The sequence below is a fragment of the Haemaphysalis longicornis genome, unplaced genomic scaffold (assembly GCF_048455015.1).
Source record: "Haemaphysalis longicornis isolate Haplotype H1 unplaced genomic scaffold, Haemaphysalis longicornis Haplotype H1 scaffold_80, whole genome shotgun sequence".
Lineage (NCBI taxonomy): Eukaryota > Metazoa > Arthropoda > Arachnida > Ixodida > Ixodidae > Haemaphysalis > Haemaphysalis longicornis.
This window is the reverse complement of record NW_027526446.1, coordinates 840938-863736: the sequence shown is the minus strand read 5'-3', so window position 1 is coordinate 863736 and position 22799 is coordinate 840938. Positions and strand designations below refer to the sequence as shown.

General features: G+C 47.8%; 1 protein-coding gene across 5 annotated transcripts in view; it reads right to left on the bottom strand.

The window, feature by feature from the left end:
• Positions 1-16169: 16169 nt before the first annotated feature.
• The window catches only part of LOC144150852 (uncharacterized), a gene marked incomplete in the record, with an annotated part of 193540 nt that continues 186910 nt past the window's right edge, over positions 16170-22799 (bottom strand). For all 5 annotated transcript variants that reach the window (XM_077682215.1, XM_077682217.1, XM_077682216.1 and 2 more), the window contains 1 exon segment: positions 16170-19531. In XM_077682215.1, the coding sequence (XP_077538341.1) occupies positions 18862-19531 (670 nt within the window).

Genomic DNA, 22799 nt, shown 5'->3' with positions numbered 1-22799 from the left:
CCCAGGATCTTGATGCTAGGGCTTGGAGTGATGGACTGTCCATCAAGCAGTATTTGAATGTATTCCTTGGTTTGGCGTGAGGGCGGACGACAAGGAGCTGTGATTGTTTACGTGAACACTAGAGGCCACAGGCTTTAGCACATTGGCGTACTAAAAATGAGATGCCATGCATTGGCGTGAGCTTCCTTAATTTTAAAGCAAAGCTTCTTGCCTCTACCTCCCAAGGGTTCTTTCGCGACCGCTGGTGTCACCAGAAAACTCCAGCGAACAAATAAAAGAATTTACTGGCACCGCAGGGAATCGAACCTGGAACTAATAGACTAACAGAGCGTGAGCCCGTTGTCTTACCGATTTAGCTACGAGCCCACGCGAAGACGGAGAAGACAGGTGGTGTACTCACCAAGTACATCTACGGGTTTACCCCCTGCGTCCTCGCTGAATGCCACGTGAAAGCGTCACGCAACCACTCACGCCCGTCTAGCGGCCCTGTGCGCACCTTGCTCATGTGCTAAGAGTTTTAAAGGAAGCTCACACCAATGCGTGGCATCTCATTTCTAGTACGCCAATGTGCTAAAGCCTGTGGCCTCCAGTGTTCACGTAAAAATTCACAGCTCCTTGTCGTCCGCCCTCACGCCAAATCAAGGAATACATTCAAATACTCCTTGATGGCCAGGCCATCACTCCAAACCCCATCATCAAGATTCTGGGCCTACATTTCGAGGCTAACACCAAGAGTGACGTCTCCTTGCATCGCCTCAAAAACAGCATTAATCAAATCATACACATGATCAGGGAGTTGCCACCAAGAAGCGAGGCCTAAAGGAATCCGGTACCTTTCGATTAATTGAAAATTTTGTCCTCTCGAGAGTCACTTACGTCAACCCCATGTCTTCTTCTCGACAAGGAATACATAGAGATGCTTTATATAATGATTAGAAAGGTGGTCGAGCAGGCCATTGGTCTTCTCATGAGTGCGTCCACACAGAGGCTGCTTAGCACGGAACTCCATAACACGGTGGAAGAGCTGATAGAAGGCCATCTTTCAAATCAGAAGGTCCGACTCAGAACTGCGGTGGGTAACCGCATGCTTCACCAGATTGGCTGGGCAGCCCCGAATGTCACTCCGCTTGACGTACTCCCAGACTCTTGGCGACTAAAAGTAAAGATGCTCCCTTTGCTTAGAAATATGAACCCCTCACATGACGAGGGTCACCGAAAAGCACAGGCTCAAGCGCTACACACCGCCCTCGGTGGGGATCACGCAACTAAGACGCCTGCAAATATCGAGGGCAGCAATACGCCATCATCGTGGCTACCTCCAGAACCAACCTCCTTGCGTGTACCTCGCTTAGGACCCAAGAAATAACGGCAGCAGAAGAGGCAGCCACCACTTTGGCTCTTACTCAACCAGGGGTTCGGAAGGTAGCCACCGATTTCCAGCAAGCCTACTGGAATTACCAGTCGGGTTGGGTGTCCTGAGCTGCACTGCGCGTGCTAAAAAACCACTCCCCAAATGGTTACATTCAGCTCATCTGGACACCCCTCACGCTTCAATAGAGGGCAACAAATACGCCCACCCAACAAGCCTGCGCTTTTACCTCCCGTGATATGGAGCTGCACGAGGACAGTCACCCCCTTGTCACGTTCAGGAAGATAACCCAGCATTGTCGCCTTCTGAGACAGACCACACCTTCGCCTTACCGTGACCTTTCCAGAGAACAACAAACTACCCTACGACTCATACAATCGTGGCTCCTTCCCACAGCCTACGTGTCTTCACTTAATGTATCCGAATCGCTACGACGCTGAATGTAAATTTTGCTCAGTAGTAGGAACACTCCGTCCCGTAATCGGGGTGTGCGACTTTAGCCCTCAGCACCCTCCTCTCTTTCTGTCAACTACCCAACAAGAGCAATGGGAGATGCTGCTGTCCAGCCCCTCTCTACCTACCTGCAGCTTCAGCGGGTGGACGGAACACAGGCCGCGCGGAGTGCATATGGGCCCCACAGAAGAAGGAATCACTCCCCATGGCTGCACTCTGGGCCGTTCAGAAATTAGAACAGAAGTATTTCTTCCTCCTCCTGCTCCTTCTCTGCCGCAAATCTCGTCGTCTCTGTCCGCGGTTTTGATGTATGTTCCTTTCCTTTCTCAGCCCTGAGGGCTGATTGTGTAGTACTTGTTGTGTTGTGCCCAGACGGCAATAAAGAAGAAAAATTCCCCCGCATTTCCCCGAGGGGGAGAATGTGAAAGTGCGAATGCACGGTTGTCGGCCCGCTTGCGGCGCTTGCGCTCGGCCCCCGCAGCCCACCGCCTTCTCTTCCATCTCTTCCATCGGGTTTGTAGTATCACGTGTACACCACGCAGTTATCAAGCCGCTATAACGCCGCTGAGTCGCCAACGCACGCCGCTGACGACGTAGTTTGAATGCGTTAAAGATATAAGGCGCGTTACTCACTCTGATATCAGCGTGGCTTCCGTGGCTTAGTCGGTAGCGCGTCGCGCTGCGGCCGCGAAGTCCTCGGATCGAAACCTGGCGCCGGATGCTGTTTCTTTTTTAAATGTAGAGGAGCACTGCGGACGCCAACGCCGCCGACGCCGCCGCCGCCGCCGCCGCCGGCGGTGGATGGTTTGGGGTCGCTTATAAAGAGCATTCGCTCTTAAAAAAAGTGGGCTTGTAGCTAAATTGGTAAGACAACGGGCTCTCGCTTTGTTGGTCTATTAGTTCAAGGTTCGATTCCCGGCGGTGCCAGTAAATTCTTTTATTTCTTCACTGGAGTTTTCTGGTGACACCAACGGTCGCGAAAGAACCCTTGGGGGGTAGAGGTAAAAAGCTTTGCTTTAAAACACAAGTGCAACTGAGGCACAAGAAGTTGTCATTGCTCTAGCAACGACACAAGACGATACAGTGGTGATTGTTAGTGACTCAAAGAAAGCCATTAAGAATTAAAATAATGGGAAAGATATATCTGCTGCAGCCGCCAAAATTCTCACAGAAGGACAAGTACCCGCAGAGAAAATCTCGCTGATGTGGTCCCCGGCCCATCAGGGCCTGTGGGCGTACGAGAAGGCGCATGCGACCGTCCGAGGTGTCACTTCCCTGCCGATCGCCGCTCTGAGCGCTTCCGCGCGAGGAACCCCTCCGTTCTGGCGTCGAGCTAAGGACATTTAGGGAAATTATTGCTCATTATCAGCTCGGTCGCACGACCTATCCAGCATAAGAAGCTCAGCAAAAAAATCGCGCCAATCCACCCCGTGAATGTGGTTGGAAAGCAAAGCTGTAAACGGCACCCATAACGATTACCCATGCGGCATCACTTATATTCACTCACATCGCACTACAAATAGCAAAACCAGAGAGAAGTGAAATGCACTTAACCACAACATTTATTACTTCAAAGAGATATTCTTGTTAAGGTTAAATCAATGCATGAAGCATGGACGGTGTTTGGTTGAGTTGTATTCGTGTAGCACAACAGTGGAAACATTTTTTATAGAATTAAAGTAAGCTCGAACCCGGTGTTAGACGATCTGTCTTCTCGGTCTCTGCGCCGCGGACGGAGGCGACGAGATTTGCGGCAGAGAAGGAGGAGGAGGAAGAAATACTTCTGTTCAGATTTCTGAACGGCCCAGAGTGCAGCCTTGGGGAGTGATTCCTTCTTCTGAGGGGCCCATATGCAGTCCGCGCGGCCTGTGTTTTCTGTCCACTCGCTGAAGCTGGGCAGGTGGCCTGGACAGCAGCATCTCCCATTGCTCTTGTTGGGTAGTTAACGGAGAGAGAGGAGGGTGCTCAGGGCTAAAGTCGCACGCCCCGATTACGGGGCGGAGTGTTCCTACTTCTGAGCAAAATTTACATTCAGCGTCGTAGCGATTCGCATACATTAAGTGAAGACCCGTAGGCTGTGGGAAGGAGCCCGGTTTGTATGAGCCGTAGGGTAGTTTGTTGTTCTCTGGAAAGGTCAGGGTAAGGCGAAGATACGGTCTGTCTCAGAAGGCGATAATGCTGGGTTATTTCCCTGAACGTTACAAGCGTGTGACTGTCCCCGTGCAGCGATCCATAGCACAGGAGGTAAAAGCGCAGGCTTGTTGGGTGGGCGTATTTGTTGCCCTCCATTAAAGCGTGAGGGGGTGTCCAGATGAGCTGAATGGAACCGTTTGGGGAGTGGTTTTTTAGCACGCGCAGTGCAGGTCAGGACACCCAACCCTAATGGTAATTCTAGTAGGCTTGCTGGGAATGGATGACTGCCCTCCGAGCCCCTGGTTGAGTGAGAGCCAAGGTGATGGCTGCCTCTTCTGCTGCCGTCATTTCTTGGGTCCTAAGCAAGATACACGCAAGGAGGTTGGTTCTGGAGGTAGCCACGATGATGGCGTATTGCTGCCCTCGATGTTTGGAGGCGTCTGTGTAGATAACTGCATGATCCCCACCGAGGGTGGTGTTTAGCGCTTGAGCCCGTGCTTTTCGGTGACCCTCGTCATGTGAGGGGTTCATATTTCTAAGCAAAGGGAGCATCTTTACTTTTAGTCGCCAAAAGTCTGAGAGTACATCAAGCGGAGTGACATTCTTGGCTGCCCAGCCAATGTGGTGAAGCATCCGGTTACCCATCGCAGTTCTGAGTCGGACCTTCTGGTTGGAAAGATGGCCTTTTATCAGCTCTTCCACCATGTTGTGGATCCCCGTGCTAAGCAGCCTCTGTGTGGACGCACTCATGAGAAGACCAATGGCCTGCTCGACCGCCTTTCTAATCATTACATAAAGCATCGCTATGTCTTCCTTGTCGAGAAGAAGACGGTTAACGTAAGTAACTCTCGAGAGGACAAAAGCTTCAATTAATCGAAAGGTACCGGATTCCTTTAGGCCTCGCTTCTTGGTGGCAACTCGCCTGACCATGTGTATGATTTGATTAATGCTGTTTTTGAGGCGCTGCAAGGAGACGTCACTCTTGGTGTTAGCCTCGAGATGTAGGCCCAGGATCTTGATGCTGGGGCTTGGAGTGATGGCCTGTCCATCAAGCAGTATTTGAATGTATTCCTTGGTTTGGTGTGAGGGCGGACGACAAGGAGCTGTGAATTTTTACGTGAACACTGGAGGCCACAGGCTTTAGCACATTGGCGTACTAGAAGTGAGATGCCATGCATTGGTGTGAGCTTCCTTTAATTTTTGTAACTCTTAGCACATGAGCAAGTTGCGCACAGGGCCGCTAGACGGGCGTAAGTGGTCGCGTGACGCTTTCACGTGGCATTCAGCGAGAACGCAGGGGGTAAACCCGTAGATGTACTTGGTGAGTACACCACCTGTCTTCCTAGTTTTCGCGTGGGCTCGTAGCTAAATCAGTAAGACAACGGGCTCTCGCTTTGTTAGTCTATTAGTTCGCGGTTCGATTCCCGGTGGTGCCAGTAAATTCTTTTATTTCTTCGTTGGAGTTTTCTGGTGACACCAACGGTCGCGAAAGAGTATTCAAAATTGTTAGCACGGGCAAAGGTAGGTGTGAAGCTGCGTGAACAACATCGTCTTGTCGGACGCAAGGACTTTGGATAGGCCTAGTACGCTCTTGTTGCTAGACAGAAAGAGAAGAAATTTTAGTTTTGCTGTATTTCTTTGTCATTCTAAAGCTTAATTAAAGCGGAGAGTTGGGCGAGTTGGTTACTGACTAATAAACTCATACTTCCAGGGAACTTCAACACAGGACGAAGTAGGAAAAGACGAAACACGCGCTAGGAGGTAAGCAATATGTAGGACGGACCGGTCGCTGTTTAAATGATAGGCTCCGCGAACACGCACGCAATGTCACGAATGGTCGCGATGGTTTCCTTGCACTGCACTGCAGCACGTGTGTTGTAAAGGGTTGTAAGCCAGATTTTCAAAGAAACCTTTGTGATAGGGAAAGGCAAAAGCAGGCTTACGGGCGAAATCATTGAAGCGGAAAAGATTTGTTGTATAGTGGGGCTGGAATGTGTCAGCACCCCCTCCCTCGCGCTTTGTGATAGAGTTGCAATTCCTGAGGCTATAATGTGTTCGTGCATGGCAAGTGTGTTATCTCTGGATGATTCTGTGTAATTTTTCACTGTTTTGGCACCGGGTATACATCCGTTTGCTTCTCGAAATAAACTTTGTTGGAAGTTAGCGCTCGTCCTCGTCCCATCTCTTGTCTCTTCCTGTGTCTGCCTCGCGCTTTGCCTACAAGAATGCATCACCAACATGTCCAACTTTACACTCTCGACACGCTAGTGTTACGAATGAGCCCGCCGCTGGGCTTTGTTTCAACACTCCTCGGCTGTGCGGCGAAGCCTCCACTACGTCAGCCTTTCAAGCAGCCCCCCCCCCCCTCACCCCTGTCGGTGAATCACGCTTGCACGTCTCGACTTGTCAGGATCTCTGGCGCCTATCTATCGTCACGATCAACCTTCGATGGCGTGCCGACGTAACACGTAGAGACCTGCCCCAAGGACACAGAAGCACCGCGTCCGCTGCAGAGACCTCCTCTCTCCCCTCTATCGGACTCAGCGTGCGCCGCTACTACCAACTGCTCACGAACTCTGGAAAGAGTGCTGTGTGTGTCTGTGCCATTCGTGTCGGGTGCACAATCTAGAGGGAACACTTGTTTCGATCGTTAGCGCTTTGGGTATAATTACGACCGCTTCCAAGCGCTATAGTTCATTCCTGTTTGAGCAGTGAATCAATGCTGTTACTCTGCTCGAGTCCTGTACTGTAACCTCGCCCGTCGGGGCATTGTCCTTTGGCTTCGGCTCATCTCTCGCTATGAAGTAAACTAGTTACGTTTTGCCTACGGCTTCTGGACTTCCTCACGGATGCAACATTGGCTGGCCGCTCGCTTCAAAACACGCTACCACACGTATGTCGGAGGCGACGGAGCTCGGCTCGGGTCGGCCTTCCCGTACGCAGCAACGGGTTGTCAGCGGTGGGGTGACAACGTACACAACACTAGGGAACGAGAAAACACGCGTATATGTACATGATTCGAAAACAAACAAACAAACACATGAAACATGTTTTGTCTTTTCCTTCTTCGTCCTTCGCTAGAAATATGAGTACATTATTTTAAAGCTCCAATTTTGATATTTTTCATCAGTTCAGTTGGGGAGTCAGACTGGCGAAAGCGGTTGAAAATAAAACCAACGGATAATCATTGAATTTTTTCAAGATTGTTAATATCTTTTTAGTATGTGGGTTCCAAACCTCAGATGTATATTCCACTGAACCACTGCGGTGACTCTGAAGCGAGGTATTAAAACGAAGCTTTTCTGGCCTCATCGACGGCGGTGTCGCAACCAAGACGGACTGCAGTAAAGCCAACTTTACAAGGAAAGGCAACTTTACAATGTGAGGGCACGTGATCGTGGTGGCGATTACAGGCCGGATAACAAAGCGCGTTTGAGGCGCCGAAACTTGGCAAGCAAAATAACGTTTACACCTCGAATTGCAAATATAGTCCAGATAAATGTTAACATAAATGCCAATAATTTCAAACGAAGACCTGCGCAACCTGAGTCTACGGCAGGAAAACCTAATATGTTATTGTTTATCTTGGCACAAAGGCACCAACAGTTGAAAATAGCCGCTCAATTGTACCATAAAACTCCCCATAAAAATCCGCTGGCCTAATTCAACAAGCGCAGTATACTCACATTTATGCCCGCCGCGGTGGCTCAGTGGCTAAGGCGTTGCGCTGCTGAGCACGAGGTCGCGGGTTCGATTCCCGGCCGCAGTGGTCGCTTTTCTGATGGAGGCGAAAAGCAAAAATGCCCGTGTGTACGAGATTTCGGCGCACGTTAAAGATCCCCAGGTGGTCAAAATTAATCCGGAGCCCTCCACTACGGCGCGCCTCATCGCCTGCGTTGCGTCGGCGCGTTAAACCCTTCAATCAATCAATCAATCAATACTCACATTCATGTTCAATGGTCTCTGTCGCGTGCTCGAGCGTCGGATATAGTGAAGCAGGCATGAAAAAGAATACTTGAGAGCTGGTAATATTGATTAAAAAACTACTCCTTAGACATAAAGTAGCGTCTTACCCAATTTAATTACGAAACAACAAAAGCAGGCAAATAATAAACGCAAGAAAGACAAGGATTTTGCTGAGTAACTCTAGCAATTTTCTTATATATAATCTGAATTGTTTAGGCAAGATGACTCCATCTTATCACTGCCAGATACACTTCCACATATTCGCAGGGCATTTTCAAGAGGTGTTTAGCAGCCGAACAGGCTTTTGGTGGAAAAGCATGGTGTTTAGTGCCCGTCGGCAGTGTAATTTTTAAGGCGTAAGGGAATCCGGCTGCTCAGTGATTATTCGCTATCGCTTCTTCGATAAATAAATGATCTGCTAATTAACGAAGGCGCGTTCCGTGCTCAACGTTGCGTTGAAAATAGAGTTCGATTTGAGTATATATATGCTTCTAGAAACGAGGTTGCGACTGGAGATGTTTGAAGAAGTGTATGTGGACAGAACGCGGAAAATACCCTAAGGACCATTGTGAAAAATTGTGGGAACCACCGGAAACTACCACCATCTCATAAGTGTGCCTCTTGTCAATGAAAATGCGCTTCCCATTCCACTGCTGCTAGCGGTTGTTTCACGGGAGTTAGTTCACCTAAAAGACTATAGCTTGTATACCCTGTAGAGTTCTGAACAGGCAATGCTGCCCGGTAACATGAATAACAATCTCAAACTGCGCTCGAAAGCGAAGCTTGAGGCTAAACAGTGTTCACACTCTTGTATTACAGCGCACTACAAACAGAACACAGGGAAGGACGCAGACACAGCGCTGTGTCTGCGTCCTTCCCTGTGTCCTGTTTGTAGTGCGCTGTAATACAAGAATGTCGAAATACTAACTCGCCCATCAGTCCACACTCGTCAGTGTTCACACAGGCGCCGGTTTTTAAAATAGGCATTTTTAGGCATCTATAGAAGTTTAGGCCCAAACGCCACGATAGGGATTCATTGGTACTATAAAAACATTATAAAAGCTCTTTTCAACCTCTAATTCATGTTCAAATATAATAATAGGGCGATATGAGCGCAAGGAACGAAACAAGGATTTACCTAAAATAAGGTCTCTAGTGATGATAATGAAGCAAGAAAAAAATTGGCTGGCGATTACGATACATCCCTAATGCGATATTTGGACGCAGCAGCAGAGCGCTGCGGCAGCAGTCGCTCGTAGGTTCTCTCTACGGCAGCAATGTGAGCCTCTGCGTCGGCTGCGCGAAGTACGTCTCAGAAAGGAACCGCAAACTGCGTCTTTAGCGAACGCACATCATAGTCACGCGCACGCTCCCCTCACGCTTTCGCCAAGCGTCGCGCCGTCGAGCGCCTCGTGCGGGCACAGCATACTGCCCCCCCTCTCCCCCACCGCACACTTTCGGGGAGTGCTGGCTCGCGCCGCCACGGCGAACCGCCCTCCCCTCTTAATTTTGTGACACTCTACTCCTTTGCTTTCTTTCATAGTTCGCTTTTTCCCTCACTCGTCGGTCCAGCCATCGTTCGCTCTGTCACGACGACGGCGACGCGGCTCAGACCGCAAAAAACGGGCGACAAAGGGCTGCGCCTTAAAAAAAAACGCTTCCTGTTCTCGGAATCCAAGTTGGGTCCCTCGAGTTATGAAGCCGACGCCTATCTGGTTGCGCCATCATCACAATCTAAGCATTTTATTGGTTCGTTGCACGGGTGTTGGCTTTGGACTTGGGCGTCTAACGACGATGATGGGTAGCGGCGGTGCTCAGCTTCTTCGTGAGGGATTCGTTTGGTGGCGTGTGAGCTTGGCCTTTGACTCGCAGGCAGTTTGCACTTAGATCATTGACGCTTTGACTTTGATTGCAGCGGCTTTGACTTTGGCACTTCGCAATTTAATTCTTGCACGCAGGAAACCTTCGCGGTTCAACCATCGTCGTCGTTAGATGGAGGGATCTGAACTTTGTTGCTCATAGCGAATCCCTTTGTTGCTCATAACTTTGTCCCGTAGCGAATGAAGTTTAAACAATGCGAGCCTACGGAAGCACCCGAAATTTCAGGTCACTTGCAGCCACGAAGGCACGGCTAACGACAACACAACGGCTTAAGGGCGACTCGCCTGATCACATTATATATATATATACCAATACAGAAATTGTGTCCGTTTGGTGGTGTCATTCAGAATGTTTGCTCCCGTAGGACTGGATCCACGGGATTTCAGAATGAATGGTAAGATTTTCCTTTCCTGCCCGTTCAGAAAAATGCTATGTGCATGCGTTGATATGAACATTTTGAAAATCCGAGCCAAATATCATGCTTATTTTACTAGGCCTGAAACTGCTTACTACACATGTTGGCATTCTTAGTATTCTGTGTTTTGTCAATTTCTAGTGGACTCGCTCACACGTGAGGAAGCATTGGAGCTGTTCTTCACGCTTCCAGATCAGTCCAAAACCACTGAGGATGAGGCTCAAAGCAGGGAGGGCGAGTTCGTGCCGGAGCTTGCGCCACCTGCAGATTCGAGTCTCGATGAAGATGAGAATGAAGCTGGGCCATCAGCAGGCAAACGAAAGAGACGCCGAACGACAATTTCAGAACAAAGGGAAAAAAAGCAATTGGGGAGTTGTCGTACCTGGTCACGCACTCTTAATAAAAAAAGGTCGTAAAAAGGTAGTAACGGCCGTATTTACTAACTCCTTACGAACCTTACTACCCCGCGGTTTTGTACGTAGGCTCTGGCACTAACAACTGCATGGTTAGTAAATTAACTGAGTGTAGGAAGTGGTAGCACTAGATTAAGGTCGTGGTTATGACTAGGTTGTGCATGGCCAGTTAGTAAACGCATGTAGCTCAGAAAAGTGCTATCGCTGGGACTTTACTAGTGGGGGTAGTGGTGCTTACTGCTTGCTTCGGTTAGTAATTTTGACAAGTGCTACATTTACTACCTCCAGTCACTAAGTTCCTAGTGTATACTGGGACAAGTAACTTGTTAGTATTCCATTAGTGAATGCTCCGACCTTTTTTTTAAGAGTGCGAAGTCAGATATATATACTAGTAGAAGAGGAAGTTGGTGACGATTGGGGTACAACTGAAGCGCCGATCCTCGTGGGGAATCCAGAATCATAAGACCCGCAAGTGGTCAACAAAGCCTGTGGGGCGTGCCACCGATTGTTTTGCTCTCTATTTCGATGAGGAAGTGCTCTACATGATCGTAGAGCACACAAACCACGTCGGTGCACAAAAATACCCGAACAAGTGGGCTGCACTGACAGCATATGAGCTTCACACCAATTTTGGATTGCTTCTTCTCATGAGCGTGTCACCACGACATCACTTTTATCACTACTGGAGCCGTGATTCCATTTTCCATTGCGAAGAAATTGCCCAAGTGATGTCTTTCAAGCGCTTCCAATACATCCTGAATTCTCTTCGTGTGATGACCCAGGCAAAGAAAAAAAAAAGAGAGGGGAAGATGGGTATGACCGGCTTGCTAAACAGAGGCCCCTCATCGATGAATTGAACAAAAAGTTTCAGGAGGAATACTCGCGTACCACCTTTGTAAGGCGATTGACGAGAGCATGGCTGCTTTCAAAGGAAGATCTAGCATGAAACAGTACCTTCCTATGAATGAGCCCATGAAGAGAGGATTTAAAGTTCGGCGCCAGACAGACTCAAACACAGGCTATTTTCTGCAATTTGAAAGGGGAAAAACGCACTAAGACCAGCCAATCGAAGCCTTGGGGAGCATGTTGTACTTTCCCTGTCAGAGAACATACAGCCTGGAACGAGGCTTTTTTTTGACAACTACTTTACGTGCACTAGACTAATGGAAACTCTCGCTGACAGGAGCATCTTAGCTGCAGGGGCTGTCCGCACAAACAGAAAAGACTTGCCTGTGGAATTGAAACGAAACAACAAGCTAAAGTGAGAGTATCTTTGGCGACTCAACGGTTAGGTCACAGCCTATCAGTGGCATGACAGTAAATATGTTCACCTTTTGTCCAATTTCCATGATCCAACGGATACCGTGGAAGTGTCACGGAAGCTTGCCAGTGGTTCTTCAGTGGCTGTCACCTGCCCAAAAGCACTGGCAGACTGCAACATGTTGACAAATGAGGAGTTGACAAATTCGACCAGAAGAGAAATGCCTACACGCCTGATAGGCATTTCAAGAAGTACTGGTATCGGCTATTTTTTCTCTTTGATGCTTCTGTCGTCAATGCATACGTTCATACAGTACAGCGCCAATAATGACATAACATACTTGTGGTTTCAGCTTGTTCTGGGATGCAAGCTCATAAACGGACAGACATTCAGGCACTACACAAGCACTGGACCATTCCGAAAGAACATGGAGGGGCAAAAGAACGGCCAGAAGATGGTTGGAGTTTCAGAGAAAATACGATTCACAGGCAGCGGTCACAATCCGCAAAAAGTGCCTGCAAGGCGAAGGTGCAGGTAGTGCTCAACCACAGGAAATGAGGCCCGCATGAAGTTTGTCTGTAAGGCGTGCAAGGTGCTCCCCTGTGCCACTTGTTTTGGGGCCTTTCATGCAAAATAGACATGGAAGTGCTCTCAGCAAGGTGCCTTCATGAGACAACGGGGCAGTGTAGTTACACTTTCAAGTCACGGAATATGCCAATGGGACATATACTTCCCACATTTTTCTAATAAACTGGCCATGTTATCATCCTCAAATTTGTCTTATATCCTCTCTAATCCGTTAACATGAGCTAAGAAAAACAAAGCGTTTCTCCCTTTTTCTAGGAAAATATCTATGATCTCACAAAGGGTTAAAAAGGGCCAGGAATGAGGCCTGGAGCTTTCACCCTCTCCTCGCGCTTCCAATGCACTGTGGAATCTATGAAGTCACCGACCCGGCGCAAGCCTTCACCTAGAGAAACAGGACAAGGCCCTTGCCCTTGTGGAGCCATTGGCTGGGTTCGAGCTAGTTAGTAATCCATTATAAGATTTTCAAGCGGCAAATATTTAGACAGTGCATGTCTCTGTCCTCGTTGTCCCCTGCCTAATATTTGGAGCTTGAAAAATTTTATAATGGCTTCGCTGGGCAGTACGTCACGATTTTTTTAGCAGCCGATGCGCATGCTCCACGCGGTCCCGCTCGGACTGCCGGGCAGCCAGGCTTCTAGCGCCGGCCGCGCTTGCCTCGGCGCGTCAGTTTTAGAATAGGGGAAACGATCCCTTTGAAGGCAAAAAGGGGGGGTCCCATACACAAAATTCTCGCTCCCGAGGATGTCCAGTGACAACTAGAGGCCCGTTAGCATTCCTGCAGGCGGCGCTGTCGCAGCAACAAGGTCCCTCCGAGGCCAGGTCGTGCAGAAAAGGCTTAGCATCGCCGCAGTATTTCGGTCAACGCTTTACGAAGCCGCGCCGACGACGATCCCTAGAAATTTCTCACCGCATTGTCACCCTCTTTCACGCATTTGTAAACTGATATAGTTCTGCTCTGGCGGGCGGTGAAAAGTTTTAGCTCCTGTGGTGTGGATGCGTTTCAGGGCAGGAGCTAGCCAGCGTACCCCCCCCCCCCCCCCCCCCCCCCCCCACTGCTCGCGTGAGGGGTTGGGGATGGGGGGAAGACCTGGGTTTCATTGGCATTCCCAGGCAATATAGTAGAGTGTGTCTGCGGCGTGGCAATAAGTACTATGCTGTCTCGCTAGTCGGTAATGTTGGGTAATGTCGGCGTATGTGAGGAGCGGTTGCCAAGTTCGCTCCGACTCTTCTTGCGGTGCCCGGTGGGCGAGTTCTCGGGCCAGGACGTGTGCCGTCTGGTTGCCGCGAAGAGCTGAGTGGGCCGGGGTCCAAATGATTGTGGCCTGCTTCTGTGGTGGTCGTTGAAGGAGAAACTGAAGCACTTGTCTTGAAATCCTACCTGCTTGGTATGCTCGGCAGGCGGCTTGACTGTCCGTAATAATTACTTTGGCCTTTGTCTGGGAGAGGGCAAGGGCGATAGCCGTCTCTTCAGCCTGCTGGGTGTTCGACGACCGAAGCGTCAGACTGGAAAGGAGGTCGGTTGTGGAGGTAACGGCCGCCGATCTTACCCCGTACCTCACGTATTCCACCGCGTCTGTATAGACGACGTGGTCTTGTCCTCCGTACTGTTTTTCTAGCGCAGTAGCTCTTGCTATGCGTCTTCCCTCATGATGATGAGGTGACATGTCCCGGGGTATTGGACGGACAAGAATTCTGGTCCTTAGTTCAGACGGGATGTCCACTGCGTTTTCCGTGATGTGCGGCGCCATGTAACCAAGCATCAGCTATAGCGTTTCCCTACCCGTTCGGCTTTCTCCGAGTCTTACTTTCTGCGCCGTTAGGTGGGCCTCTATGAGGTGGTGGTGGTGGTGATGTTTATTGACGGGTGGACCTAGCCTTGCGTGGTATGCCGGCGATTGCTCACCCGATCAGCACCTTTTTACCGCAATGCGCGGGAATTCACCATGACTCGCTGAGGCTTGTGACACGTAAAAATTGCAGGATCAAACGAAAGATGCCCCTCCTCGTGATCCAATGGCCTTCCGGGAAAATTAAATCGTTCAAAGAGGCATGCGGAGCGGCCATCCTTCGCAGTTCTTTAAACAAAGCTAACCGCTCCTCCGCATGCTCTCGGCAGCTCTTCGATGGTGTTGTGCATGCAGTCCCAAAGCCGTGAGTCGTACCGTAAAGGTGCTCGCAAGAAGTGCCAGGGCTTGTTTGCATGCCTTTCTAAGAAAGACGTCGACTAGCTTTTCGCGCTCCGATGCCCCCAAAACCGCATAAGGAGCCACGTAAACGATTCTGGAGACGACGATGGCCTGCACAAGATGGACCATGTCATTCTCTTTTAGTCCATGGCTCCTGTTCGCAATCCTACGCAGCATCCGCACAATTTAAGCCATGGTTTCTTGAAGCCTGTTGAGAAGCAGGGTGTTTTTGCAGTTTTCCTGGTGCGTCCTTCCTAATATCTTGATTGAGGATGACAGTTTGATGAGTATGCCGTCGAGCCAAATTTTGATGCTGTCGACAGCATCAAAATTTGGCTCGACAACAAAATGCCGCCGGGACCCTTCTGATCTGAAGGGTCCCGGCGGCATTTTTGTATTAATATCAGTTCTGACTTACTTCTGCGGGGGACAAGTTAAACCACATCGGCTGGCGTAGGTGCGGACGACGTCCGCTGCCATTTGCAGGCTGTCTTGCACAACGCCGGGAGAACCTTTGGCAATCCAGATCGTTACATCGTCCGCATACAGGGCATGCTGGGGAAGATCCCGCAACATGCTTGCATCGTACTTTCAGTGAACACATCGTACGCGATGGTATTTGTTGCGTACAGTCATCGGGCTCTGATCGTTTCAGTACGGGGGCATGGCAATACACAAAATGTAATTTCACTGAAGCTATAAGTGTGGGCTATGAGGCACGCCTTAGCGGAGGGCTCTGGATTAATTTTGACCACCTGCTGTTCTTTAACGTGTCCCGAAATCTCGACAAACAGGCGTTTTTGCTTTCCACCTCCACCTGAAAAGCTGCCACCACTGCTGGGATTGAACACACGTCCTTGGGCTCAGAAGCACAACACCATAGGCACTGAGCCACCGTGGCGGGTCATAATTTCACCTTAACTTACACCCCATGGACCTTGATTTGAGAAAAAGTTTTTTCCCAGGCTGGTTGATCGAGTGCCCCTTTGCAAACTGCCTCAATCAGGTTGATGCTAATAAGACTACATTTCCTCATTATTTTCGGAAAGTTACTGCTCGGTTCAGAACTATTCTTCTGGAACCACGACATTCCCTGCTAAACATGATGAAAATGCACGAGATCGGAAGCATTGCTAAGACTATATAGTAGAGTTTATTCAAAGATTTGGTAACCTTGTAATCTCTGTTTTGTACTTCCTTCACACTCTTCAATGCAGTAGCATATATCGCTACACAAGTGCCGTGCATAATTTAGCAAGCAAGCCATCTTTTCCCAAAAACCGATAATTTGAATCCTTCACGTTGTAAGAAGGCCTTGAAAAAATCTGGGAAGATATTTCTTCATTGTTTGCAATCTATGTTCAGCAGCTCATGATTAGTGTCAATTTGAAAACGGGGCAATTGTGTACAGATGCCAGACAAGTAATATAAACTGAAGTAATCTCTCAAAAAGTAACCTCCATAGGTGCCCGGAGGCATTGTAACATAAATACAAGAGGCAAAAGACTGTTGGTGAATTAGTTTAGTATTTAAGACTTCAAGCATACAGCACGAATGAATAGTCTATTTGTACACCTATGTACAAACTCGAATGCTACAGAACATACACAAAGCTTTAAAGTACAGTTCATGAGCGCCATCGTGTCACAGACATTGCATTAGCTGCTATGACCGCACTGTAACAGAAAATGACTCGCAGGACGGCACAGAAACAGAAAATATTTCAAACACGACTGAAACCCAACGTAATAATTCACTCCATTACATCTTACAAAAGTTTGGCAACAAGATATCAAGGGCAATGCCTGTACAACTGTCCCTTTCAGCAAAAATTAAGGATATTTCCACAAGAGAAGTTGGCAAGAAAAATCAATGCAACATGGCAACAACAGAGACTAATCCAACACAATTTGTTTAACTGATCGCAAAAAAATAAGCATACATTTTCAAAGGCTGTAAAAACATGATGCGAGGAGAAGTTCAAATAATATCGTGGCTGCAATATGCCATTATAAAATGCACGCAGTGTGGCAAAATGGCACGGGCTATGCACTGCAAAGAAAACGCCCACGGCTTTCGTAAACTTGGCGCAGCAAACCGAACAACACTGCGTGCAAAATTAAACGGAAGCAGTGAGGTTTGCCGTGAGCTGACTAGACTGTAAAGGTTGGTCACATTAATGAATCACGCATGAGCTATTCTGCTCCTTCACGACTTCAACATACTAGTTTACAGCAAAATGGACATTCTTGCCGTTGGAAGCTTCCAGAGACATCTTCACAGTGGGGCAGCTAACCTGACATGAACAGGCACATCACAAAACATGCAGCAGCGCAGTGGTGCTGCTGGAGAAGAATTTTTGTGCACATTGATTTTTGTGCACATTGAAACGACAATGAAGGTGAAGCAACCACAGAGCGCAATAAATAACACTGCTACAAAAGCGATGCAATGATCCAGACTCCCAGTCAGTTTATATAATAGGCTGCTCAATAATCTGAGGAAAGAAAAAAAAAATCAGTTACTTTTTGTAGAGCAAGGACAAAGTCAATCTAAACTTAGAGGGAGCAACACATTCCCAACCAATAAGTGAAGACACCAAATTTCATAAAATCTGATTTTACAGGAACTGCTTTTTTTTTTTTGTCTGAAGATAGCAGTTGGGAAATAGGGAAATAATCTGCTATGTGTTGTCGTTGCGTGTCACAAAAAATAGGGTTTGCAAATAAAAAGCAAACGATAGAGTGCACGTAATTCACCGTAGCCATGGGGAGTTCACTTGAGAGGGTCTCACAGTTCTCACTTTTACGAAGTTTTTAGCATTCCTCATTGACTTCGCAAAATTAGGCTTCAAGTGTAGGAGGAGGACATTAGATGAGAACATGGACATAGGCCTGCACCGGGAGATTAAGCTGACCTCTGGGTGCATCACTACTTCTGGACAGTCATGGCTTTTTCGAGATCACTTCGAGATTTACGCTCGCATTGAACTCGTTCCCTGGTAGTATTGGACATCCAAAACACTGGGCTTCAGTTGCAACGACAGTTTCAAAAAGGTGCCCTGGGCCAAATATCACTCAGGAGATAGTAGCACAATCGAACTACAACAGCACTCATTCACAAACGTGGTCTGATGAACACAGCTTGACAAATTCAAAATTGCAGCCAGAGGCACGCCACGGTCGTCCACTTACAATCAGCATCCTGTTTTTCATTGACAGCGACTTATTGTGGACACTATACAGGCGACTTGAACGGGGCAAGGACATGTCCAGCCTGTGTTTGGAAACAATCTCACATGATCAGAAAGCTCCCAACAGCTCCCTGGGTGCACTTCACAGCTCGAGTTCTGCGTATTTGCACAAAGCCTCTAGTTTGATCCTCCCGACTTTTGGCGAAAGATTTGCTCCGCTCATGTTATTCATGAAGCGCGAGGAAACATGATTTTAATCGCATCAAAATTTTTGTGCCCTGAATTCCATCAAACTGGCACTGTTATTCGACTTACTGGGTTGAGGGAAGGAGCTCGCTGATTAAGCTCAACTGAAACAGAACAACATGCTTTAAATAATGGCAGTTGTCTTCGTAGTTATGAAAGCTGCCGTTCAAGCGTGCATTTAAGCAAAAGCAATTGTGAAAGGAACGAATGGCCACCTCGCCAGCATTCAGGCGTATCACACAGGGTATTTGTGAACGACGCACAGAAGATGTCATGAAACGCACCGTCCACTGAATCACGTCATGGTCTGAACAGCACGCAAGTGCTTCTTTTGTGGCAACCCTTTAGCTCAGCATTTTTAAAACCTAAACAAGCAACTTACACAGCCAAATATTCCTGGCAAGGCGGCAGTTAAATTCAGAGAGGACAAAAGGCAAATAAGGTACCGGCGCAAGCCAAAAGGAAATGAATAACACAGCTCAACCATTACACTGAAACAAAACGACAAGAATGAACAAGAAAACAGAATCCTGCCTCTCTCATTCACAAAAACCGAAGAAAGAAGAAGTGTTCACAGAGATGACAAACGTGTGTCGCACCGTTCACAAAACTGTCTCTGGCACTGCCAATCTCAAAGCCTTGACACTCACTCCCCGCCCGCCACTGCTTGCATTCACACCGCTGTTGTGGGAGCACACACACACTTTCGTTTTCCTCGTGCACGCAACCTTCGGACGTGGTGTTCGCACGGCAGCGCCTACTTGACCTGCAGCTCCTGTTCGCCGCCGCACCTTGGGGTGCCGGCCAACTTAACGGGAGCCGGGATCAGGGAGCGCGTGCCTCCGGGAGTTGTGGGCGTTCTTGGCTTGTAGTTGAACGGCGACACAACGGCCGAAGCTGGCGAGGATCCCTTGGAGTCCACGATCGGCGAACGGGCTGCGGCCGCGCCCGGGGGACTGCTTGGACTCTGCTGGGGGGAAGACAGCGTCGCTGGGCTGTTGAGCCGCAGAGCGAGCACGGTGGGTCTGCAACCCTCCTTGCCTGAAGGCAGCAAGGAGGGAGAGACCGCCGGGCTCGATGACGCGTCGGATATCTTCCGGCCACCGCCAAAGACACGCTTGGCACTGGCATGAGGGCCAGAAGCGGGCTTTGACGCAATGGCCGTAGAAGCTGGTGATGACGACGGTTCGGACAGCTTCTTCCAGAAGGTGCTTGGCCGTACCGCCTTTGTGGGCTGAGCTGGAGGCACCGATGACCGGTTGTGCTGCTGCTGTTGCTGCGTGCTGCTAGGGTGTGCCGACGGCTCGCTGTAGTTCAGCGTTGGGTCGACCCCGACATCGGTCAGTTTCTCGAAAGTGGAGCTACGGCAGAGGACGGGCTCCGTGGTGGAGGAACACTGCGCCTCCGGTCGACCTGCATTTTTGCAGCTGAAGAGAAACAAAAGCCCCACAGTCGAGGCATTAATTTTTTGGTGTGAAGAACCGCACTGTTACACGAACACAGTTCTTACATTAACAAGCTGAGATTTACAAATGTTTCAGTTAAGCACTTTCAGGCATTGGTGCCAAAAAAACAGAAATGAGGATTGGTTCAAATCTGCTCCCCTATAACAAGAGCAAGAGACAGATGGGGCAGTGACACTAAACTGGTTTCATTACAAGGGCAGTGAACAAATATTCCAAAATAATTGTAGAAAAAAATTGCATCCATTTTGGATTTGTTTATTGCTGCATGGAGTTGATTGTTTTTACAACTTTGTCCACTGCTCCTCTAATCAAGATCTCTTTTGAGTCAGCATGTCAGTGGATATTTCGGTCGTCTGAACTGACTCTCTCAGCTTCCTCATGAAGCAGAAATTTGTATGCATTCGGGATGGACCTTAATCCGATGTCTCTATTACAACATGCACCTAAAACAGCATTACTCGAATAGTCCATCCTCATAATCAGAATCATCATCATCACCAGCCTACTTGCACCCGCTTCAGGACAAATTCCTCGTGCCAAACATTGAACCAACATTTTTCTGGTGAGAGAATGCAATTTGTGTCCTAGGTAACCTCGCCGGTATGGTTGCCCCTATCTAGTGTAGCCTCCGATAGTTTATCTAACGTTACCTCTAAGGGCATCTTTAGGTTTCCCTTAGTTATGCTGACTACTGTGTCAGTTAACTGCTTTTCGTGCAGTGTAAATCTCTGCAAATGCACAGTAGAAAACGGCAATTGTGTAACCACTCGTTATTAAAAATGACAACCTTCCGGAAGCTTTACCCCCAGTGCATGGGGAAGTGGCAATGAAAGCTGCAATGTGGGCAAAATGCTTCACAAATTGTGAGAACAATGATGTAGATGGCTTCCTTCACAAAAAATTTGTTTGTTCGCTGGTTTGTTTCTTTGATTCTTTCTTATTTATTTGCTTATTCATTCATTCATTCATTCATTCATTCATTCATTCCTTTATACAATACTGCAAGTGTTGGGCGGCCCAAGCTGGAGTGGTTTATCGATGCATCAATGACGCGAACCCGTTGTAAACAAGAAAAAAAAAGGAAATTGAAAGCAAGAAGAATCAATAAATCAACAATCGAAGGAAACACGAGAAAAAGAACAGGCATATAAGTCCATATTTCATATGTATTGCTAATATATAAGGATATAGGGAACAGGACAGCAAGAAAGAGAACCGCAATGAAGCACAAATATTACGCAGTAACAGAAATGCAGAAACCCAGCACGGGATGTTTTTGCAGCATTACATTTTATTCGACGAGCTGATTAATCAACTGAGGAATCTTATTTCTTAAGAAGGTTCCAGCTGGCAGGGCATTCCAATCACTTATTGTACGGAGGAAGAAAGATTATTCCAAGTTGTTTGGGTGTGCAAAAATCGGGTTAAATTTAAGAGGGTGATAGTTCCTGGTACGTCGGTGGGGTAAAAGCTACAGAAAGGTGCGGGGTGAAGTGCAAGTTTACAGGTTTGAAGTTGATAAAGAAATTTTAGTCATGGTATTTTTCGGCGGCTCTGTAACATCATGATGTTGTCTGTTTCCATCAAGCTGGTTGGCGAGTCGTGTCGGCGATAACGATTATATATGAGCTGGACGGCCAGCCTCTGAATTCATTCAAGTTTGTTAATCTCGTTTTTACTGTGGGGACTCTAAATGATACACGTATATTCTAGACGAGGCCTGATTAGCGCACTACATGCAAGTAGTTTAACATTATAGGGGAATTTTTTCAATTTGTGTCGTAAGAGGCTGAGTTTTTGCTGTTTTGATGCACAGTTTTTGTCGATATGAGTTGACCAGGTTAGGTTATCTGTGATCGTTATGCCAAGATATTTAAAGCTATTGGTGCTCGAAATTTCTACACCATTTACTGAGAAATTGAACATCAGGGGGCATTTCTTATTAGTTATGTGCATGTACACTGTTTTGGTTAGGTTAACCTTCATTCCCCATATATTGCACCAATTAGATATAGAATTCGGACGGTCATAAAGAGTAATTTGGTCATCAGTTGATCCAACAGCTCTGTACAAAAGACAATCGTCCACAAATAAACGAATACCAACGCTTCCACAAACACAAGAAGTTATGTCGCTTATGCATACCAGAAACAGTAAGAGCCCCAGGACACTTCCTTGGGGCACCCTGGAGTTAACGGATCCAAGATATGAAACGTGACTACCTGCAATATTTGTTCCTACCTACTACGTATGTTTCTATGTTCAAGATCTAAGGCGATCCACATCAATAGAACATGCGGGACATTAAGTGTGTATTAAAGTTGATACACAAGACCTGAATATGATACCCTGTCGAATCCTTTGCTAAGATGTAAAAATATTGTGGCAACTTGGCCTAACTTGTCAAGAACTGAAGAAAAGGTATGCACAATAGAAACAAGTTGAGTGCTACTAGATAGGCCCTTATGGAAACTGTGCTGGAAAGGCGTTAAAACAAGAGCACATTATGATAAGATCATATAAGACCCTATAATAAGATAAGACCACATTAAAGGCGTTGATGTGGTCTTGTTACACTGACATCCCTCAACAGAGTGCATCACAATGAGTGAAAAATCGGGTTGAGTGATGACACAGAAGATCGGGAGCAAGGCGAATGGCTCACCCCTCTGGATGCAAACCATTGCCAAGATAACCGAGGTACTGTCACAGCTGTGATTGCAGCCAAATGGCGACACCACCAACTTAGCATTTCAACTTAGCCCTTCAGTGGTTATTTGCACTGCTTTCTGAGGGGTTTAAAATGCAATCAGTATTGCTTGTATTCACAGGCGAGGCGCGCATGCAGGCAGCCGTGTGAGTGCGCCGTCACTAGTTACATCCGCCTCCACGGGACGGTGGAACTTCACCGTGCTAAGCACATGACTGCGTTGCATGTTACAAACTCTTTGTCACTGAATGCAAAGTATTGCCTCAAGTCCAATGTGAGTGTGATTAATGACATATCTGTTGACGCCACCGTTGAGAATCGGATTGAAACGGAGCAGACGACGCACGCTGGTGTTTTTTTTTTTTTCAATGTGCGGGCGCAGTGGCCTAAACTGCACGATGTAAGTGGCCAAGCGAAGAAATTGACAGCTAAACTTTTCAACGAATACCACCTATATGGTGCATTGAATCTTGGCTGTACTGGACTATTCTACGATGCTTGCATGGTTCAATATAGTAA